General features: G+C 43.7%; 1 protein-coding gene across 4 annotated transcripts in view; it reads left to right on the plus strand.

Moving 5' to 3' along the window:
- The window catches only part of SLC22A23 (solute carrier family 22 member 23), a 171,888-nt gene that overhangs the window by 25,241 nt on the left and 122,514 nt on the right, over nt 1–24,133 (plus strand). For 2 of the 4 annotated variants that reach the window (XM_063096053.1, XM_063096051.1), the window contains exons 2-3: nt 13,394–13,497; nt 19,429–19,583. In XM_063096053.1, the coding sequence (XP_062952123.1) occupies nt 13,394–13,497; nt 19,429–19,583 (259 nt within the window). The remainder of the gene's footprint in view (nt 1–13,393; nt 13,498–19,428; nt 19,584–24,133) is intronic. The other 2 variants (XM_063096054.1, XM_063096055.1) reach the window with 1 other exon arrangement.

A 24,133-nucleotide genomic window follows, 5' to 3' on the forward strand; every position in this document is an offset into this window, starting at 1 on the left:
TTGATTACTTTTTGTTGTGGTTGACCTTTTGCAGATCAGTTCCTGAGAGTATTTAATGTTTGTCCATCTCTTACCAATTAGCAGTTATAATCTCTTGAGAAGACGGAGGGAGATAGTTATCATTTTTTTTTTTTTTCTCTGAGCAAAAGTAGAAAAGCATTCCTCTGGTTATTTCAAACATCCTCTCTCACACACACACGAATCCTCCTTCTTTATGTGGATTGTCAGGGGTGACAGGACTGTTTTACACCCCCCGCCCCCCCCGCCTTACATTCCAGAATTTCCATGCATCATAATTGGCATTGTATTCCAATGTTAGATTATTAAAGGCAAACAAAATATACATGACAACATTTCTCATACTCTGTAGTCCAAAGATATGCTCTTGAAAGGGCGGGGGGAGGTTTTCCAAGTTCAAAAAATGCATCATATGGAGCCCTTTTTTCAGGACTCATGATGCACATTAAGATATTAAAGGCTCTGAAGAGTCCTGCAAAGGAGATACCAGCTTAACTTTGTTTAACTGAATGTTACTGCAGATAATTTAACCCTTGATTCCTGTTCTCAGACAAGCACCTATTCGTGCCCCTTCAGGCATGCTGCCTTCAGAAAATGCTTCATCCGCTGACTTAGAAGTGAATGCGTCTTCAAAATGCATCTATGTGGGGAGAGTAGTCCAGTTGTCAAGGGTTTCTTTTACGAATCCTTCATTTATCCTTTTACCTCATCTTTTGCTTCCTAGTTGCCTTTGAGAGAGAAAAAAGAATTGGAGAATGCCAAATGGGCCAACTTGATTGTCCCGTGACAAGCTTTGCCAAGGCTGCTCTGTGGGACCAGTAGTTATTGGAGAGTATTGTTTTGGAAAGGCTGGGATAGAATTCAGGGGCTCTGGCTTGTTAAGCAAGACCAAGCCCATGAAACCCCCAATGCTGATTGCAGTTAACCCTACAGCAGAAAGACCTCAATGTGTTCATCTCTGGAGTTCCCCTACATGCTCATGTCCTCCAAGTCCTGTGATCCCAGATCCATTAGGAGTTGAAGGATGTCCTCTGTGGAGCTGCTCATCTTAGACCTGTCACAATATTAGAAATGGTGCCACTGTGACCAGCCTGGAAGGTTAGGGGACTGAGCACATCCAGTGACGAGACTGGCGAGGGCCATGACTACGGCTGCCACGACTACAGCAGCCATGACTACGGCAGTGTGGCAGCTACTTTGGCTTGAGAGGGTCTGTTCCCTTTTCTGTCTCCTCGTGTGGATGTTCCAGTTGTCTCGTGTCTTCTCCATCCCTTTTCCTGTCCTGTATACATCCAGCTGGGTCCCAGTGAGTTCCCGGGGTCTGCCCTGTGTTCTGATTCACAGCAGCCTTCAGCACCCTCAGGGAGATGATGCTGGCTTTGCTTAAGGATGCTTTGGGGTCTTCTATGAGGAAAAATCTTAGAGAGCTATGTCTCAGTTAACTTGTCCCCGGAATGCTGGCAGCACCCAAGTGGAAGGGGAGGGGCCCTTCTTGCTGGCCCCTCTTCCTCTCCCAACCTGCACTCCGGGCCAGCCAGGAGCCAGACTGCATAGTTACATTCTGCTGTCACACTGCCAACTTGGCACAGTATTTTTAGGAGATTAGTAGTTAGCTCAAGGGAAAAACATATAAATTCCCTTTTGGTTATAATAGTATTATCAGCTTTTGAGAACCATCCTATTTTTTTTTCTCTTGGTCAGAGAAATAGTGTATTTAACAAATGATTGCAGGAAGCACTGGAAGTGAAGCTGAGTTGCTATTCGAGTACCAGGATACTGCCGACACGAAGGGCACTGCATCCTTAGATCTGGTGGAAAGATGTGGGAGGTGTTGCGGGCCCAGGTAGAACTGTGCCCGGATCTCCTCGCCAGCTCCAAGTCCAGCTGTCCCCCAGAGGGCACCTTTTCTCCTCGGCCACTTTCTGGTCTAGTGCAGGCTGTACAGATGGGATGTGAAACGAGTGAAGTGTCCCTTAATTTGAACCTGTTAGGGGTGAGGCTCAATGAGACTCTAAATAGTCCAAAGCCTTTTAAAGTAGTTTTATCACTCTCAGATTCAAATGTTACTTACTAACAGACATAAACCCCTAAGGACCTGCTTAACTGACGGACAAAATTAATGAGTAATAATCATCTTATACCAGTTACTGCACCGGGCAATTCTGGATATTATTTTTGACTCTTATAACAACCCTATATTGTAGGGTTTGTGACTCCTACATCATAGATGTTGAAACCGAGTCCCCACAGAGGAGAAAGCTTACCCAGGGTCACACGACTGTCATCGGGTAGAACTAGAATTGAAACACAGGTCCGTCAGCCCCAGAGTCCATGCTGTTACCATGATTCCCAGCTGCTGCTGACGGTCACGTTCAAGCTCTGGGCTCAGACCCACGTTAGTCTGTAAATTCCATGCCTCCAGTCTCTTCTTACCATGGGATAGTCTTCCTCAGAGAGATGGTAAGCTGTAGCCCAGTTCAAGTGTGAGGGCAAAGTGAAGACAAAGGCCAAATTGGTAAAAATTTGAAAAATTATGCTCTACTATGATTAGACCATTTGTTGAGTTGGGTGATTTGGGGACAAGGTGTGGGCCAGGTGCAGACCTTGTTTTTAGCAGGTTGGCATTGGTGTTCATGGAAAAAGGTTGCAATTTAGATTCACAGTTGTACTGGCTTCCAATTTGAGCTAGACAAGGCAAAAACCCCAAAAAACAAAAACAAAAAACCTTGCTTAAAGATACCATTTCACCTAATATCATTCATGTCCTTTTTAAGATGTTAGACCAGTATTGAGACAGGAGATTGCAAAACTGGTTTAGCCTTTCAACTACTCCAATTCATCTATTATAAAAATGATGACTATTTGGCAGGAAGCCTGAGAGTTAGTCTCAGTTGAAATGGAGAGTCAACTTTTTTAATCCTTCCTGTTGTGAGGGTGCTGGGCTAGGACCATGGTAGCGCTGGTGGACTGACTGTTGGATTGCGGCCGCCCTGGCCCAGCAGTAATTGATGTGTGGAGTTTTCTGGGACAGTCTTGCATCCTGTGCAGTGGGTCAACCTGTCAGAAAATGACATTTTCCACAGCAGCCTGGTGTAGAACTGCTGCAACGGAGGAAACCCGGGCTCTGCCGGTACCTGGCTTGGCTGCAAACTTTTTTATTTTAAGCAAGTCACTTCACCTCTCTGGGCTTCAGTTTCTTCATTTTTAAAATTAAGAGGTTGACCATGACTTTTTCCAGCATTTCAGTACTAAAAATACTATGAAAAATAAGGTGTTGTGATAGTATTATCATTTTGGCAGGGGTGGGGGCCGTGGCTGGCCAGTGCAGGAATAGAACACCAGACCTCGGTGTCATCAGCACACGCTCTAACCAACAGAGATAACTGGCCAGCCCTCTTTTCATGGCTGCTATTTATTGAATACCTGCTATTCACAGACACTTTACAAATTGTCTCTGTATAGTCACCGTAACAGTGAAATAACACCAAAGCCTGGCCTATTTCCACTGTGATACTTTGCTTCCATGTACGTGAAGTGTATCAGATACTTGGCAAGACAAATGCTATAGCCTATAACAATTGAGTATAAACCGGAGAATAGTTTTTATTTGTATAGTCTAGGGCTGTTTCTTTGAGTTTACTCGGGGGAAAATAACATGAAATTTAATCAGATATGGATTTTTAATCTACTTAAGAGCCATTTGATGTTGGACTAGTTGCTTCTCCTTTCCCAGCCTCAGTTTCTTCATCTGTAAAATGGATACTCTGGTAATAATGCCCATGTGGTAGGACTGTTGCAATGACTGAAAGAGCTTAGTTGAAGGAGCTGGCACAGTGCCTAGGACATAGTAGATACTGAACTAATAAGTATCTTCTTCTTTTCCTTCTCCTAGAACAGTGTTTAATTTATGTAATAGATTTGTTCTATTAAGAGAATTATTCATTATTTTAAATGAATTTCTCATATATCCAATTTTCTATTGGCTTTTATAATATAAACTAGAAATATCTTCCTCTGGGGGAAGAACACCAATAGTGAAAAGTTTGGAAACATTTAAAAACTATCTTGCCTATATAAATTTTGTATGCTCATATATTATTTACACTAAATTATATTTAAAGAAACAATCACAAGTGAAAAAAAAAGGATCAAGAAGGTAAATAGCTTGGCACAGTGAACACCAGCAAACACAAAGAGCATTCTGACAAAGTGCACTCCTTCATTCTCAGCATCAGCTTAGGTACTAGGCTTGTACCAATAAGACACAGTTCCTTTCTTTAAGGAAGGAACTCACAGTCTAATGCAGGAGTGGACAAACTTTTCCTGTAAACGGCTAAATAGTAAATATTTTTGGCTTTGTGGGCCATGTGGTCTCTGTTGCAACTGATGATCAACTCTGCTCTTCTAGTGCATAAGCAGCCATACATGCATATATAAATGGTGTGGCTTTGTGCCAATAAAACCTTATTTACAAAAACAGGCAGTGAAGTCATATTTAGCCTGTGGGCTATAGTTTGCGGACCCCTGATCTACTGGAAGAAAGAATGTAAACAGACCATTATAATATATTTTGATAAATAGTCTGGGTGTTTGTCATGCATCCAGGACGCTATAGAAGCACAGAGAAGGGGCGCTTGTTCCCGCCTGAGGAGAGAGGACCTCTTACAATGAGTTTATTAAACTTGATAGAAACATGGAACTGTATTATTTGTACATTTGTAATTCTGTACCCCTTTCCCCTTTCAATTGATTGTGTGCCTGCAGAAGTAATGTACTCATAAAAGAAAAACTGCAGGCAGTACAGAAAGTCCACCATACTTCCACTGACAGGTGATACAGTATTAAATAATTTTGGTTGAGCTAAGTCTTATCCTTTGAAGCAGGCCATGAGCCAGAAAAGTCTGGGTGGGGCGGAGGGTGGGTATTGTGGGGTGGGGCATGCAAGCGCAGTGCCTGCAAAGGGCAGGGAGGCTTCTTGGGAGTTGCCAGTGGCTGGGTCAAAGCAGGGGTTGGCAGCAGGGAGTGGGGGTCGCAGGTGCATGAATGGGAAATAGTGGATGACTCATGTCGTAAAGGAATACAGGGCATGGGAACCTCGGGAGGCTTTTGTTTTCAGCAAGTGAAGGATTATTTTCCTTCTTCTCTCCAGGACTGATCACCTGGGTCATTCAGAGCATGCCCTGATGCTACTGTCAAAAGTTCCCCACACTTGGCTCCTTCCCAGAACCAGTGAGAATATCTTAATGTTCTTGTCCAGTTTTGCTCATGCACTATGTCGTGCTAGAAGATGTCCTCTAGGAACATATGAAACCCTTTTGAATTTCTCAAGTTAACTGTCTTCAAGTTACTTAACATAAATGAGTGTGCTAGAAGGCTGTGTGTTGATTTCACTTAGGACACTAATAGTCACTCCCTTCTGATGCGTGGGACTCTGTGGGGTTTCTTCTTTTGTAATAGACCTCTTTAATTTATAGGGTTTGCTCTTGATTTCCTTTCTTAGAGGTAGTTGGTGAGGGCCATTAGTAAAATGTACATTGCAGAATTTGGAAAGACATCAAGGTTTTGGTTAATAGATGGGCATTGCTTATTAATAATCTTGGCTGCCTTGTGAGTATCTATTCAACTTCCCCAAATGCTGTAGAGGGCACTGTGCCGAACAAATAAAAACATTCAATAATGCAAACATCTGCTTAGAACAACACACATCCTTATTTACTTAAAGAAAAAGTAAAGGAAAAGTGACTCATTGGATTGTTTTCCTAGAGATAGTCCTACATCAACTCAACTGAGATGTGTCTAGGTGGTTATTTTTCTGTTTCCCTTTTAAACTCTTATGGAAAGAAGCTGTATATCTCTAGCCCTTTAAAAATGGTCAAATTCAGTAAGAACTGGGAAATACCAGTGTCAGTAAGTGAAGCATTGCAGTTTCAACTTCTGTAACACCAAGAAGGCTGCACTGGGCAAAACTGAAAAACAAAACAAAAAACCAGAGTACCTGGCAAGGACATTTATGATGTCATTTAAGAAAGCTTGCAAGGATGCCAACTCTAATTGGTAGCTGTGCTGGCTACTGTTGACAGTGAACCTCCTAAAATTGGAGGATGAGCTTAGAGCAAAAAGTGGAGAGTAATTGGAGGTTTTCAAATCATGCAGAGTATCTTGAATTTTGATTGTAACTTTTGGGGGGAGGTATATATTCCTATACTGCTAGGTTAAAAATATTGAAAAACCCAGGGTAGCATAGGCTGCCTAAATGTTGAGAAGCTAATTATGGTTAATGTGCATCATCAGTCTAGCTTAGGGAAGCTGTTTCTTTTGTTGTCTGTGACTAATCTTCCAGGGTGGACTCTGCATGTGTGTGTGTATGTGTGTGTGCAATCTTGCCATTCCTATTGTCTCCAGTTAAGAAATGCAGAGCACAGCAAACCCATGGTATATAAAATACTGGTTCATGAGAGGTTGCTGAAATGCTATTTTAGGGGTAAAAAAAAATGCTAACCCTACATTTCTCTAAATTCCTGTGACCCAGTCAGGAATTTTGTTTTATTTTAAGCTTTTGAAATTTTAAGCAGTATGATCCTCTTTGTAGTGCCAAACAGAAAGATTTTCTTTTATCTCAACTGTCTATGCTCAGGTTTAGAACAGACAGCTGCATAGTGATTGGTAAAACCCTCGTGGTTTGCTCATGGAACAAGCTCAACTGGGGATCTCCACTGCAGAAGATGAAACTTTGGGGAAAGTTTTTATTCAGTTCTCTAAAAAACACTTCTTGCTTTAGTCAGTGAGCCTTTAACATAAGTAAACTTCAGGCTATGAGAACCTGGTTTGTTCCAAGCCAATTTCACTTTTTTGTTTGTTTGTTTTTAGTGGCTGGCCAGTTAGGGGATCCAAACCCTTGACCTCGCTGTTATAACACCACACTCTAACCAACTGAGCTGGCCAGTGAGCCTTCCTAAGACACTTTCAGGGCAAGCTTTCTCTAGGCCTGTTTTGTTTTGTTTGTTTGTTTGTTTGTTTTTCCCCTCCTTTCTCTCTCTTTTTTTTCCCCAGTGGCTGGCTGGTATGGGGATCTGAACCGTTGACTTTGGTGTTATAACATCATGCCTGATTTTTTTAGATTGTGTTAAAATACATATGCCTGAAAAGGTTTTTCCTTTGTTGTTTTTTTAATGATTTTTGTCTTACCCTCAACCATCATCACTACCATTGTGGGAGTTTACATTGTTAAAGGACAAAATTACAACAAATTTAGTTAAAGATCTCAATTGGTTTCATTGCAATTCTAGATTCAGGCAACAGGTTATTCCATAAAACAGAATAAGTGTTCCAATGAGCCGAGCAGAGGAGATTGGTTTTATAGAAAGAAAAGGCTGAAAAACGCAGAATCAAAGAGGAAAAGCAGATTGGTCATTTCAAAGTTACTTTCCTTGTAAGGTGGGGACAAGGAGAGAGAACAATAGAAAAATAACTGGTTATTTAACACTGGGTTACTTCAGGCTATCCTTTTTATGTAAGGATTAAAGCAAAGAGCACTTCATTATCATACCTATTGAAGTTTTATTTTTATTTATTTACTTACTTTTTGGTGTCTGACCAGTATGGGGATGAACCCTTGACCTTGGTGTTACAACATTGCACTCTAACTAATTGAAGATTGAAACTGGCCTGTTTGGGAAATTGCATGTTCTCTCTCCTGCTTTTTGGGAGGGTCAAACCACAGCTACGTTTGGATTTGGTGATATGGAACTTAGCATGGGTGACTTCGTTTTGATTTTTAGTCTGGTCTTTTTGGGGCTTAGTGCAGGAGTTTAGTGCAAAACAACGGTCTGCTGTAATAATATTTAACAACATTATATTTACCTATTTTTTCTCTCATTTTAAGGTTTATAGGTTAATTGTAGAAAGTTTGGAAAAGTCAGCCAATTATAAAATCGAAAATAAAACTCAGGCTTAACTCTATTCTCCAGAGACAATCACATTAAATATTTTGTAATATCTTCCTCTAATTTTCCCTACTATACCAACATCTCTTCTATTTACTGTATTTTTCATTTTGAGTCTTTTTTTTGCTGCTGGTACAGGGATAGAACCCTGGACTTTGGTGTTATCAGCACCACACCACACTCTAAACAACTGAGCTTACCAGCCAGCCCCCATTCTGGGTCTTTATCATACCATTACATCATGAGCATTTTTCTCAAGCATTAGTTTTCAAAAGCAAAATTTTTTGTTGTTATTTTGTTTTCCTTTTTTTCTTGTTTTTTAAATTTTTTTTTTTTTTTTTTTTTTTTTTGTAAAAGCAAAATTTTTAGTGGCTGTATAGTCTTGTTGGGCATTTAGTCGGGTCCCACTTTTTGCTGTTATAAATTACAGTCAGTGAACACCATTGCATATGGACCTTGGTGGGCAACTGTGATAATTTCCTTGGGAAAAATTTCCAAGAAACGGAATTGCTGGAATAAAAGATGGACACTATTTAAAGTATTGGGCTGCAAGTTGCCAAATTGCATTTCAGAAAATGGTGCCTAGTTTATGATCCTTGTACAAATTTTTATCTCTTTGTTTCTCCTGCAACTTTAGAAAATTTCTAAAAAATGAAAAAAATCCAAATATTGTTTTGATTTTTATTAATAGAATCAAACATTTCCTAAGTGTTTTTTAACCATTTGCATTTCATATTTTGTCAGTTGTCTGGTGGAGCATTAGTCTATATTGATATGTAAATACTCATTAAATACTAGGGTATTAACCCTGTGGATGTATTTTACAAATTTAAGTCTTTATAATTTTGTTTATGGTATTTTTGATGCATAGAAGTTTAAAATAATAATTAAAATTAATAATAAAATAGTAACAGTTAAACTTATAAAATCTCAGTCCTTTCGTTACGTAACTTTTTTCCCCTTAGTTTTTGTCCTTAGAGATTCCTTCTCCACCTCAGAATCAGATAAGTAATCTATTTTCTTCCAAATTTTTTATACTCTTTCTTACATTTTATTTTAACATAGAATTCATTACTGTTGAAAATAAGATTGTTTTCTTTATCACCCATTTGTTTTCCTTCTTCTTCAGAAATTTCATTAGTTTCTTTTATGAATATGTCTTCTCTCTGGCAAGTCGAGCAAGTCTATTATTCCTTCTAAAATAATGTGCATTGTATTTTTTAGCTTATTCTTACAACATATAAGTACAAAAACAGCCTGCCAGGTGTTCTGTAACTTCTGTGTTTTTGTTTTTTATTTTTTAGCAGAACATGTAGCAATGACATGCAGGGTGCAAAGTGTAGACATGCTGCTCAGTCATTTTTCAGCTTCCTCTGGCGTCACCATAGAATGTCCCTCGTCTTGGAACAATGGCCGTGAAAGCAAGCCTAAGATTATGAAATGGGGCCCTGACTTTAACAATCTCATTAAACCTGCTGATAAAGTGTTAACATGCTTCATTAGAGGACTGTCTTCATTGTTCTCCAGGGAATGAGTTTGCTGGAAGGCTGGAGTTAAGGCGTGGAGACTCTTGTATCTATCTGTTCAGGAGAGAGCGGATGGTGACTGGGTTCACTCCATCCCAAGAAATTTAATCAGGGAAAGGGGTTCGATTTGCAAATAACAGAAACCACTCTGGGTGTTTCAGGAGACAGCACTAAGTAACAGGGAAATCAGGCTTCCTGAGTTGCTGGAGTAGCTGTAAATTGGGCCTCTGATTCCTAGCACGGTTCCCTAGAACCAGGCTGTCCCAGGGGTATTAGGACGTCACTGTGTCAAACAGCAGCTCCAAGATCACACCTCCTCAGCCACCTCCAGAACTGTTGCTCCAGATGTGACCAGTGAACGGGTGTCCCACTTACAGCCTTCCTAATTCAAGTCATCCGCGAAATTAGGAGATTGCACACAAATTTATTTAGGGGTGTGCACCTGATTGGCAGGACCTAAATCACGTTTGAAACCTTAACTGTCAGGGAGTCCAGAAATGTTTTTAGCCTTCCACCCACACTACCGAACACACCAGCAGGAAGGGATGAGTGAGTCCTTCCATGGCTCTATAAGCCACGTTTTGCTTAGTGGCCACGGAGCCTGAGAGATATGTGTGAAAGGCAGAATCTGCTGGAACTGGTGATTGATTTGATGGCGGGGGGGGGGGGGGGGGGAGAAGTGATGAGGGTAATGTCAGAGCCAAAACCCATTATGTTGTCCTAGTTTTGCACTTTTTACAGCATTAAAATCTTAAAAATTCACTTTGCCTTTGCTTAGTGAAATGACCAATTACCGTATCTTATCCATAGTAGCACAATCTGTGAGGTCTCTGAGAGCCAGGTGATCTCTAAAGCTTCCTCCTACTTCTTAAATACTTGAGGAGATAATACAATGTCTGTCAATACCAGAAGCAGAGATCAAACAAGGGAGCTGGATTCCCAGAGCCTCGTCCCACCCAGCTGAAAGGAATGTGCCTCCAGGGTGGGCCTTAGGATGGCAAGGTTGTTGTTCTAGGTGGCTCCCCAGGCGTAATTAAGCCTTATCTTGGCAAGCCTGCTGGTCCTGGGAGTGTATTTGCTGTTGATTTAGATATGCTGCCTTCTTGTGTCTCACTCAGGAGGGTTAAGGCATCAGGCAGCTGCCCTGCCCTGCCCTGGAATCCCTGGCTCCTTCCCTAGGGTAGCTGCCCACAAGCTAAGAACTGTGGTGCCCCAGGTACTTCTAACCAGACTTCTTTCCTTACTGGCCATGTGAGTGGCTCAGTCTCCCTCTACTCTGTTAATTTTCCACTCTAGCATTGTTAATTGATGGGGGTTGCCTTGAGGTGACCGCTGAATATCTTAATAGGTAGCAACTAAATTGGGTCATGGCTGCCCAAGGACAGGTCTAGTATTTGTTCAGGTGGCCGAGCTCACAAAACAGTGTTGGCAATTTCCTCAACTCCCTGAATACTTTTATTAAACTCTCGTCTCTTGGCTGTCTAATAGCGCACTCCTTTGCATCATTTAACCTCAAATAAATTCATCAATGAGAATTCTTGATGGAGACATGAAAATGTTTAACACCCAGAGAGGTGATTTTCTGCCATCAACAGCAGCTGAGCCCTCCTCCCGGACAGCCAACCAGGGGCAGGGCAGGCTCCTCACTTGCCAGGAATGTGCCAGGCGGAGGCATAGGCAGGTATGAGGTGTGAGGCTACAGGTGTTGTAAGCACCTCCCTCCCAAAATGTACAGACCCAGCTGGGAAAACAGAATGTGCACATACCACTAGTTATGATGCTATAACTCATGGTTTAAGGCAAATCCTGCATTCCTGAAGTTAGACATAGGCTGCACGGTATTAATTGTTAAAAATACATTTTCTCCTGGAAACAGCAGATATGTGCATGTTAGTTTTCCAGGCTTGCTTCCAGAAGCCCTCTTAACTCATCATCTGGTTCCACAATCCTGAGTTAGTGGTACAAAATAGAAGCCAGGAGTCTCAGCATGTTCCACGCAACTCTTGGAAGTTGGCTGGTTGAAGCCCAGCCCCGGACAGGGAAGCTCCTTTGCTGTCTTCAAGATGGCCGGGAAAAGAGCAGGACAGAGCCGGCCGGTGGACTTGTTGGGCTGCATTGCTGTGTTTTCCTCCAGGAGCTCTCATTCAGCAGGTCAGGGATGGGGCCCAAGAATTTGCTTTTCTAACTAGTTCGCAGGTGGTGCTAATGCTGCTGGTCTGGGGAGCACATTTTCAAGGACTACCGGATTAGTCATAAAAGGAAATTCACCCTCCAGAGAACTCCTGTATCCAAATTCTTAATAAAGGTCTGTGCAGCCAGCAGTACCCTAGTCCCCAAATACAAGAATAGACCTCAGTAACCACAAATCCCAAACCACCCCTTGCTGACAAGCCCCTTGCGCGGTCTGCACATGCTTTCCCTCGTTCCCTTTCTTCCCAAGCCTGGCGTGCAGATCACTCTGGAAGATGGGGCGCAGGAGGAAGTGACTCCCCCAGGTCACCAGAAAGTTGAACCTGCTTTGGGGGCATCAGTGAGCAAGTGTGTCCCCCACTCCCTCTAGGTGTCCAGGGCAGAAGAGGGAAGGACGCGACAGGCAGCATCCTCCTTGTCTAGACTAGGTGCCTTACTCTGCAGCCCCGATGAGACAGAGCTGACTTTTCCCAGATCCCGTGGAAGCCGAGACCCATAGCTATGATCTCCGGGGTTCCAAGAGGCTTTCCAGGATTGGACACAGGGCACTACCTGAGTTTACAGTGCCCTTTAAGGATCCTCCACATTACCCTCTCAAGATGGATGGACAGGGGAGACATCTAAGAGATCTTAGCTCAGATCCCAGCCCAATGTCTTCCATACACCACCCCCACCACCGCACCAATCCCATCTTTGCTTGCAGAACACCTCTCATCCTGGCATTCCCAAATCCCCAACTGGTACATTTCTCCACCTGCTCCCCCCACCCTCTCCACTGACCTGGAGTTGAGAGCCCAGAGCTAGAAGTTTAGCTACTTCTTTCCCCCAGAAGCACGGCACCCAGACCACTGATGGAGGGGCACAGAGAAGCAGTGTGGGCACAGCAGCCTGCATAGCGTGTGCCGGCAGGGTCAGTGCCCCTCTGAGCCAGCTCGAAGCTGCATGGGGACGTGAGTGCTCTGTCCACACTTGGACACACATCACTCGGGGAGCACATGTGAGTTTCTCTCCTGCTTCTGCAAATGGAGAAAAGAAAAATCAAGGGATCGTTTTTATTTTTCTTATTAAATAATAAAACTTCATTGTAAAATATAGTCTGAATGGTGTATCTTCTAATACTGATTGGCTTTCTCTCCAAGTAGAACAGATAGCTTTACAGCAGAAGATAGGAGAACATAAGAGACATTCACAAGGAAAAAATAAGGATGTAGTTAAAATTCATGTTTCAACATTCACTATTAACTCCCATCTTTATTTTTAAGATGACTTACAAAGTTTGGGGAGTGTTATGGGATGAAAACGCAAAAGTTACTTTTAATTTCCGCGGGTCGTTATGATACCCAGAGCAGAAAGTTGGCAGGACCTTCCCATCTCCTGGGCCGCTGCAGCAGCTCTGCTGGCTGAGGGAGCTGGTCGTCGGGGACCCTGGTCTCCTCGGCTGCTCTCTCCCTCAGTTTATGTTTCCCATGGTGGTTGGACAGGAGGAGCACACATCCCCAGACTTCATGCATCATTCCCTTGCAGACTTAAACACTACATTTCATTATGTGGGCTGATTATATTTCTTGTTGGATTTTCAAAATCATTGAAGAGACCCAACATGGCTTTGACAGCAGTGTCATGATCCTTACAAGGTTATTGTATTGCCCTATGATTGAGTACGACTAGCTCTGTGTATGTTTCTGTCTGATTTATTTTCTATTTGCCCCTCTCTAGTGGGATCTTGTGTGTGATAATGCCTGGAAGGTCCATATCGCTAAGTTCTCCTTACTGGTTGGATTAATCTTTGGCTACCTAATAACTGGATGCATTGCTGACTGGTGAGTACCAACGTGCCCACGCACAAACCTTTGGAAGCCACATCACAGCTTTGCTGGCTCAGGAGAGGTGGTCAGTGTTAGCTTACTGTTGCTGAACTTTTTCTCTGTCCTGGTGTTAGTATCAGCACAGAAAGTGAAGCTGCCACGAGAGGAAGAAGAGCTAAAAGAATCGGTAGTGCTCATACAGACCATTTGGAAGTGAGAATTTAAATTCATAGCACTTCTCTAGCTGCTGGAATCTAGTAAATACGGCTTGCAGCCCCATCTACTACTGACATTTGATGTTTAGTTAGGAAGAGCTTGAAGACTCGTGTGCAGAGCCCTGCAGCCTGGGTGCTGAGGATAGGGGTGCACAGATGCATTATAAAAAAGGGGGAGAGGGGCTGGCCGGTCAGCTCAGTTGGTTGGAGAATGGTGCTGGTAACACTGAGGTCCAGGGTTCGATCCCTGTTACCAGCCAGCCACCAAAACAAAAATAGGGGGAGGAGAAGCTAGAGATCCTTCACCCTTGTGAACTGAATGGGTAAGGCAGTGCTGGTTAGCACCTCAGAATGTCACACAGATTTAGAGAGGGACTATCCTTGGGTTGGCCAGGTGATACATCTGCAGGGTCCATGGCGAGCTGGGCCTTGAAAGAGGGACAGCATTTGGACGGTGCACGGGCACTTCAGGCAGGGCAAGGGTGATTATCAGAGGGGAGAATGCTTTGTTTGGGTGGGAAAGGAAGTCTGGGTGCCTGGAGTCAGACAGGATGGAGTGATGGGGCTGGCAGGATGGAGCTTAGTAGGCACGATAGCAACAGAGCTGTTAATGACAGTAGCGAGGATGACAGCATCAGCAGCTGCACTTGCTGGGTGATTACCCTGTACCAGGCACAGGGTGCCTTAGGGTATCCTCACAGCACCCCATTATGTAGGTGCTATTATTTTTTGTTTGGCTTTGTTTTTGGTGGCTGGCCGGTATGGGGATCCAAACCCTTGACCTTGGTGTTGCAGCACCATGCTGCAACCAGTTGAGCTCACCGGCCAGCCCAGGTAGGTGCTGTTATTACCTTTGTTGTATAGTGGAAACCTGAAGCACAGAAGTTGAAGTAACATCCCCAGGTTCACTCATCTGGAAGCTGGAGGGTGGGGACTTGCCACAGCCCCACGGCCCAGAGCCTGCCTCCCCATCAGATGGCTGCCACCTTTTTACTGAGGGCATGCTGTGGTCACCCAGGTGGCCTGGGCACGGTCTAAGCCGGGTGACTATTGCACAACGTGGACAGGTTTTTCAAGTTGTGGGACTGCTCCAGGAGAGGCTTGGTGCAACCCTTCCCTGCTTTGTATTCCTTTATCTCTAAAGGATTTGTTTTGAGCACCAGGACATCTTGGACCCAGTGACATCCTAAGGGCCAAGAGTGATACGGAGCAAACTCTGTACATTTTCATGGTACCTTTGGTACCTGGTTAGCTGAGAAAGCTGGCTGGGTGGGGAGTGGGCAGGTGGCAGGTGGCAGGTGGCAGCAGCACGTGATTCTAAGATCACTTTAACGTCGTGGAAACTTCCTTCCAAAAGCTAGCATCTATTTGAGAGTTCCTTGTGCTAACAGATAATGGGATTTCCTGTGTGCTCAGAATCTGCTTAATCATTATTTTTAAATGATTCTTATGGACACATTCCTTCTTGTCAGTAACAGAGAAGCTCTCAACAACCTCTGGAGACCTGTGCTAGGGGCCCTCTCGGGGACTGTTTTTTGGTTTTGGGGGGGCATAGTTTTTGTCTTTTTAAACAAATGCTTGAGTTTATAGGTTTTCAGTGTGAGCTATACTCGTCTAAAAGGTACTGTTTCCTAGAAATCTGCATTAAAATAGGAAGATATATAATCCTTGTCACCTTCTTTCTAAAAATTGCTCACTTGACTGAGATTTTAGTGTCCTTATTCAATAAATAATGGGAAAGTAAACATGGGCTTTTATTAATGCATCTGTCTCTAAAGGTTTAGATTGTTTAAAGGCTGTGATTTCTTATTTTTGCACATACATGCTGTGTGGACTCCCTGATCACACACCAGGCCCAGGGACAAAAGACTAAAGAGTTCGGGTCTTGTTCTGTGATGATGCAGAAATCTGACATTGCAAATCCACTTCCCTTCAGTCGCTTTTCCAAGGGTGCGCGTCAGATGGGCAGGGGGAGACTACTCCAGGCAGTCAGGGCGGGCTGCTTTGGGTTGAGGCTTCTTAAAGGTTTTGAGAGAGCCTCCATTTTAGTTTGGAAGTTTAGTATTTTCCAACCTTGGTTTTTTTGTTTTTGTTTTTTATCATTTTACTCCCCACTTGAGCCTGGCTTAAAAGGAAATAAACCCGTGGAGAGGGAACTCCAGACCTTACAGCTGTTGGCCCCGTTTCATGGCTGCACGGGGAAGTGGATCAGGTCATATGGTGAGCTTCCCAAGACTGCAGTCAGCATATAACAGCATTTAAGTAGTACACTGCTTTCTTTAAAAAGTTACTGTTTCTAGTGCAAATTGTGTTTAGGGATATACACTACGCGGTGGTGTGTGAGATGTTAGTTCAGATGTGTGGGAGAGACCTGTGCTCTTTCTCGGGATGTCCTGCGTGTGGCATGCCAGCAGCTCACTTCACCCTTCTCCAGCCACCCCGGGAAGCTGGCCATTATGGGCTGCCCTGGAGGACCCCCTGCCCTCCATCTCCTGGCTGAGCATGGCCCGTGGGGGGCACCAGCTGTAGACCTTTGGGGGAAAGGAGAGTGAGGTCAGGTATTTCTCTAGCACCTTGGTCTCTGCAGGGTTGCCAAGATCTGGCTGCTCCCGTCCGGGGCCTTCTACACAAATGCTTCTCTCTCTCTGGAGCCTGTGGCCACCCTTCCACCCCAGCTCCCAGCCGCTAAGACCTGCAAGGGCGAACACTGTCCCTTGTGGGCTTTCTCACAGCTTGCCCACTCTTTTGTAAATAATCCCTTTATTAAAATCTCCTCCAGCCTCTTCATTGAGCGGGCTTCTGTTTACTGCTTAGACTCTGTATCTGTCCTGTTTGGCTGCTGTAGCAAATTACCACATGACGGGTGGCTTCCACACCACAAATTAGTTATCTTACAGGTCTGTAGTTTATAAGTCCACCAAGGGTCTCCCTGGGCTCCAATCAGGGAGTCAACAGCTCCTTTCTGGAAGTTCTAGGAGACAGTCAGTTTCCTTGCTTTTTCTAGCTTGGAGAGGCCACCTGGGTCCATGATTTGTGGCCCCTTCTCCTCCAGAGCTAGCAGTGGTCAGCCAGCCCTTCTCACACTGGTGTCTCTTTGGTTCCCTGCACCCAGGGGAGGTCCTCCTTGTAATTAGATTGGACCTATCTGGGAAATCCCCTCATCTCAAGGTCCTTAAGCTTAATCACATCTGCAGAATCCTTTTTGCCATGAAAAGTAAAATATTGAGGGTCATTATTCTGCCTATCAGAGATCCTAAGTGATAAAGTCCTCTGCTCTGTATTACAGGCTGAGGAATGTGGTTTTGTCAGTCATGTCTGAGGGGATTCTGTTCTGGGGAGCCAGTCATGCTAAGACTTCAATGCTGATTAACTAACATGTGGTCACTGCCTGTGTCCACCCCTGATGACACCCTGTTAGGGTGGCATTAACTGGCCTATACTAGGGCCGGCCCGTGGCTCACTCGGGAGAGTGTGGTGCTGATAACACCAAGGCCATGGGTTCAGATCCCATATAGGGATGGCCGGTTGCTCACTGGGTGAGCGTGGTGCTGACAACACCAAGTCAAGGGTTAAAGATCCCCTTACCGGTCATCTTTTGAAAAAATAAATAAATAAATAAATAAAATAACTGGCCTATACTAAAGAGATCACATGGCTCGTGTGAATGAGCTTTACCTTTCCCGAGATCACAGACTTCAGAATTGGTGAGCCTGGATTCAAAACCAGGGCTCTGATGTCAAAGATCATGTTTGCCCCACAGTGCCTAAGGATAAGTTTCCCTTGCTGATTTAGCAACCATTTGGGAGGGAAGGATTTAGAATGGTTTCTACAAGAGTTAAAAAAAAAAAAAAAATCCAGCATCTTTTCTAAAGTGCCAGCACAGGGCAGACCAGGTTTGGTGGGCATCAGGGATGTAGAGATACAGGAAGGAATCATAGCTAAAGTCCTTCACAGTTTGCTTTGTGCCAGGCATTGTGTTTGTGTCCAGCATCTCCTGTAATGGACGATCTCAGCAGCTCTGCAAAGTAGGATGCACACCCCATTTTATAGACAAGGGAAGTAAAGGGAAATAAAGACGGATAAGTTAGATTCTGTTTGTTTTCCTTCATTTTGGGAGAACAGCCAAGCCACATTTTACATTTACTTCTGTAAATGAGTTCAGTTTGGACAAGATCATCTGTGCAGTCTTTCCTGGTAAAGCCTTCATGACCCTAGCACCAGTAAAGGGAAGTAATGACTGAAATCTCTAGAACAGATCATTGACTTACGTGACATGGAACTCGTAGCCTTGGCCTCCTTTCACTAAGACAAAGTGACTGATGGGCGTGGCTAAAGCCTTAGAAAGTTCTGAATGAAATTCTGTCCTGTTCCTTCCCCCCAGTTTTCTTACAGTTACATCCATCTACTTCATAGGGCAAGGCCAGGCCTTACTAGGTGTTACCTTTTTAAAGAACTGCTTTCTCAAGAGATAATTTACATATCATAAAACTCGCCCATGTTAAGTGCACAATTCAGTAAGTTTTAGCACGTTTACAGAGTTGTACAAGCATTTTCGTCTCCCTGGAAGGATGATGACTTACAGTCCCTCCCTATACTCACCCCCCAGCCCTGGGCAATCATGAACCTACTTTCTGTTTCTTTAGATTTGCGATTTCTGGGCACTTGTCCTAAATATGGCTGGGACTGTTCAAGCCATTCAGCCACCTTACATGGTGTTTGGGGTGCCAAGCCTGGATTTCCCCCCTTTTTTCCTCCTGGTAAATAGCATCCACTCTGTCCCAGTCTGTCTGTGAGCTGTCCTTCCAGTCCAAGCTGGTTGTGTTATATTAATTTGTTTGATGGAGAGTTTTTGTTGCAGTTTTATTTCCAATGAGTTAATGAAGGGGAAGTTGGAAAGTTAGCTTGGGGGGATGGGGAACTGGTGACTTTCCCATTGCCTTGGACCACCCCCTACTGTCCTCGCAGCCACCCTAGAAGCACATTGCCCCCTAGTGGTCACCCATCTGTCACCGACCACTTTCACCTCCATAATCCGTGGATTCATGTGTTTGTGGCCCATTCCAGAGATATGGGGGCCTGGGCTTCCTTCAACCACTTGCTGCTGGTGGACTTCACTGTTAGCTCACTCTCAGATCCACACCAGTTATTCGAAGGTCAAGCTATCTTAGCGTCATTTGTGATCCCTTAAGAACTACTTCTTGTCATGTAGCTGAAACAAGTTGGCCGACGGCTTGGCCTTGGATAGGCTGCATGTGCGATGAGGTACCTGACTTAGTTAACAGCCCAGAGGGAGAAAGGAAATGAGCTGCTTCACCCAGTGCCCAGGTTGACTTGTGATCCAGTTCCAAAGGTCAGCGATTTCTCAAGGCATTTTATGCTGGGTGTGTCAAGATTTATGTTTGAGGAGTTATTGCTGATTTTGTTCCTCTTGCCTGGAATTATCCCCATGTATACTCAGAAATAGACTTAGCAGCGGGCATTGGGTTCATGTCTCAATTCTCTTACCTAGTGGTGGTCGATCTCTGCTCCCTTATCTCCAGAATGAGGGGGCTGGGCTCATTAGCACAGAGGGCCTCTCTACCCTTGGAAGGTGAAGTGGGTCTAGACAGTAGGAAGACTTTTACTCAAGTACTCATTCAGTATATATTGAGCACCTGCTGTATCAGGGGTTTCAGCATCTAGTATCACCGTCCTGTTTAACAATGATTTCTTTATTCCTCTCCCCGTGCAGGGTCGGCCGGCGGCCTGTGCTGCTGTGTTCCATCATCTTCATTCTGATCTTTGGACTGACTGTGGCACTGTCAGTGAATGTGACTATGTTCAGCACACTCAGGTTCTTTGAAGGATTCTGCCTGGCTGGAATAATTCTCACCTTGTACGCGTTACGTAAGTAGTCTTGAAAAGAATTAGCAAAAGTATGATTGCCTAATATTTTCTGGGAGGGTTTTTTTTTTTTTTTTTTTTTTTGGCGTCTAGCTAGGACAGGAATTGGACCCTGGACCTTGGTATTGTCAGCACCATGCTCTAATCAACTGAGCTGACTGGCCAGCCCAACAGGGCAGGGTTCTGTGCATGATGGTGGTTTGGGATGGCCATCTTCTGGAAGCACAAACTATAAAGGCCTCGATTGTTGTGGAAGGAATTTTTCAGGCGATGCCATCCAGTGTTCACTTGATCCTGATCCCCAGCTTGGGTTCAGTACATGTCAGAGAACAAGGAAGTTTGCATAATTACTTGGAGAAGTGGGGATCAGCCCATGGCTGATATGGAGCCACTAATGCTCTCTCCCGGAATTTACTGCATTGACGTTCTGTGCACTTCCAAACCTGCTGCATAATTGGGTATCTCTGTACTTGGTTCCAAAAGAGCATACTAAGTGTGTGTTACTATGTGGTCTGGAGTTACCATTTTCACTGATTCCTTAAGAGTTTTCTTTTTCTTTTTTTTTTTTTTTTCCCTGAAAGGCCATACAGAGTCCCAATTTTCCATATTCTAATGTGCTCAGATATGACCGTAAGTGGTCTGGAATTGAACTCTAAGGATAGGTACTGGCACAGTAAGTGGCAAGATTTGGTAGTATTTGCTCTTTTTAGGATGAAGAAAAATTTCCTCCATTGACCTGTCATGTTTGTTGGCTGTATTGACCCTGCTCTCAGATATAGTTATGTTTCTCTTATTTGTAGTTGTTGTTTTCTAGGAGATGACCACAAACCCATGAGGAGGAGGAGAGTTTTAGGCATGCGTGAATGTTTTACTTATTTACTAGTTTTATGCTTTTTAATCACCTTGTGGAAAGATCTGTTGGGAATACTGTTAAGATAATTTGTTTGTCTTTTTCTCTCCCTTTGACAACGTGGGTAGGAGTCATGCATAGATTAAGTAGCAATTTCCAGTGTGATAAAATAAGAATAGTTTTAATTCTCTTAAATTTGCATATTAAAGACTTCTTTTAGATAACTTGAATTTTTGTTCTACTAGAAACATGGTCTCTTCATGACACAGTTGTGTAGTCACAAGGAAGGAATGGGCATAGAGAAGGGCCGTACAGGTACATTCTCCTAAATTTCTAGTGGGCAGTCCGTTACCCTCAACATGGCACTGAAATGTGCGTTCTTAGAAATCGCCTTTTGCAGTTCATTTGCATTTACTTTGGAACCCTTGTCACTTGAGGAGTTCTTTACCAACATGGGCATTGGACCTGAACATTTTCAGACAAGATGACTGTGCCGTTCTCAGTGGGCCTGACCCCGTCGTCTGTGGGAAGAGTGGTTTCTCGGCTCTTTTCCTGAGGGGACTCCTGGCCCTGCAGTCAGGTGCTCTCTGGGCCACATGTATGCAGGCATGATGGGGGCTTCTCCCCAGCTGGCCATCCTTGCCAGGCTCCGGTTCTTGCAGGAGGGTGGCAATCCAGTCCTTCCAGGTGGCGGCCATTGAAGGGGACGGTGCTGCGCTTTGACAGCTAGAACAGCTGTGCCTTGGGAACCCAGCGAGTGAACCCTCAGTCTCAGTGCAGGGAGCGTTCATGGAAGATTGCCTTGTGCTGGGAGAGAGCATGTTGGTTTTATCTTGCATGCCAACAGCTGGTGACCGCTGGAGGCTGCTGGAGAAGTAGGAGAAGTCTTCCCAGGACACTTGGGGCTCAGCAGAAGAGAACACCATGATCCATAAGCCACGTCCGCTCATATTAAGGGAGGAGGGCAGGGAAGGGCTGCACATGTGTCTGGCATTTGCCATCGCAAGAGGCTGTCCCTGAATTAAGCAGCCCAGGAGTGATCTGTACCTGAGTGGCATTGCCTCAGCCACCCGCAGCATGTTTTTCTGACTCATGTTGTGACATCATGCCGTTGGCCCTAAGAAACCTATTGCTGTATTTACTGTAAAAAATGATGCTGAGTGTTTTTTCATTAGATTACATACTGAGTTCTTCATAGTAGAAAGTTCTCTTCCACTTCAGAACCACACAGAGTGCGCTTATCCAAGGAAACTGCTTTGCTTTTATCTCCCAGGCACAGATTCATGCAACCCAGGTGTTTGCAAGCTTTTTCTGTAAAGGGCCAGGTAGTAAATATTTTAGGCTTTGAGGGCTATATGATCTCTGTCACAGCTATTCACCTCTGCCAATGTAGAGTGAAAGCAGCCATAAATAATATGTAAATGAATAGGCATGGATGTGTTCCAGTAAAACTTTATTCACAGAAACAGATTGTGGGCTGGATTGGGCCTATGGGCCATGCTTCTTTAACCACTGATGTAAGTGATTCGTGTGTGGGCCTGACAACAGGAGTTTTAAATTCTGACCTCTCCTACTTTTATCTTAACTTCCCTACTTCATTTTCCCTTTGTCCTATTTTTTTATCTCCATAATTTGTGTTATTTTATTGCATGCATTTGTGTCAGCAGCCTTAAATGTTTTCTGCTTCAAAGCAAGGCATATATAAATGGTCAAGTTTTCTTAGGTTAGGACTATGAATCAAAGTTCATGACAAATGTATTGCAACGAAAGTGTCCAGGTATCCAGTGACCCTCTGCACTGTGGCCTAATGAAGTATCTGGGGTGGCGCAATTAAAATCAAGCAAAAGGTGCTGGCCAGTGAGCTCAGTTGGTTAGAGTGCAGTGTTACAATACAAGGTCAAGGGTTTGGATCCCTACACCGGCCAGCTGCCAAAAAAAAAAAAAAAAAAAAATCAAGCCATAGATGACTTGGAGTTCATTGAGATAATATTTAAACAGTGAAAATTAGGGGGATTTGGTTGAGAGATGTCAGAAGAGCCCTGCTTGGCAAGAGAGAATCGTAAAAAGAAAATAAAGTCATACCGGGTAGGTGGGCTTGGGGTAGAATATAAGTGGGCTGGGTTGGGGTAGCCTGTGTCTCTGTGTACGTGGCAGTCTTGGGAGAACAGAGGCTGGTGACATGAGGTTAAGAGAGGAACTCCCAGTCGGTAAGGCAGAGAGACCATGAAGTTCCAAATTAGTGTGCTTGCTTCCATTTTATACACAAGTAGTATATGGGATGAGGTAATGCTTGGGAATTTGTTTTGTCTGAAGGAAATTATTGATAAGCTGGGTCATGGGGTTGAAGTATTACTTGACTCTAAAGAAAAGTTTAAAACTTTTGGGCATTGATTGTTTGGAAGTTACATTTTGAATAGTCTCAACTTTTTCTCCCCCAATAACCAAAAGGTTTTTATCTCACTTAATGCATCTGCTGGAAAGGCCTGTACTTTCTCAGAACAGAACGGGATATCATTTTTTTTTTAGTCTTGCAGGTGCTTGGCAATGCAAGTAGAGAAAGTAATGATTTTTACCGTTTTAGTTTCTTGCATAGCTTGCCATGAGGGTGGACTCTTAGTTTCGAGAAATGCTGCTGACTTGTGAAAGTTTTCTGCTTTGTTTGCAAGGGTGCTTAAGGTTGGCTGTTTTTCTGCTTTGGATTTTTTCTAAGGTACATTCTGGTTAAATACTACTCTTCCCTTAAAACTTTTGTTTTCTTTAAGTTGCCAAAGGGAGAAGTGGTTGTGTAATTAGGACATAAAATAGAGATTATTGGCTTCTTCCCAAGGAATGTTTACACGGAAGTAGAGTGTGTTGGCAAGAGCAGGAGAGAATAAGCCCAGCTGAACGGGTTTATGCAGGGCCACAACAGTGGTCCCTGCCTGCTTCTGAGACCATCGTGAAGACACTGAAATAATTCAGTACAATTGGGCTATGTCAGTGGCTTAGTTTTACCTTTACCTCTAGACAGACGGATGGGCACACACACACGCACACACACACACACACGCACACACACACACACGCACACACACACGCACACACACACACACACACACGCACACACGCACACACGCACACACACACACACGCACACACACACGCACACACACACACAGTAGAAAACTTGACTTAGCTAGGTGAAGGTCATAGACCAGAAAAGAAGCAATAGATCACATTTCCCTATTAGTTTATGGAAATAAAGTCTTATCAAAGACTAAAGAAAATAGTCACTTCTCAATATAGACAGACATTATTTATGGTGTTATGAATCCTTTTCCCCACCAGGATTCATAATAACACAGACAAGTAATAGAGCATTGTTTAAGATGTGTCTTTCTTCAATAGAAGCCAGTGAGAGATAATTGTTTTTTAAGTTGACTTGATGTTTGGATGTAATAAGTCCTGTGGGAAAGAAACATATTTTAAAATATAAATTTATTTTAAGTTTCTCTCCTCATTTGATTCCCACCTTCTCCCTTGCCACCTCTAACAACCTCTCCCCACTCCACTTCACCAATTTGAGATAATGAGCAATACTTTTTGCTGTCAGAGAGACCGTACCGTAGTTACTGTGGGTGAATGAACGTAACCTTTTTTTCCCTAACAACAACGAACAGTGTTCTTGAAAATTCTCTTTAACACGTTCTCATTTTAATAACCT

The sequence above is a fragment of the Cynocephalus volans genome, chromosome 5, assembly GCF_027409185.1.
Source record: "Cynocephalus volans isolate mCynVol1 chromosome 5, mCynVol1.pri, whole genome shotgun sequence".
Lineage (NCBI taxonomy): Eukaryota > Metazoa > Chordata > Mammalia > Dermoptera > Cynocephalidae > Cynocephalus > Cynocephalus volans.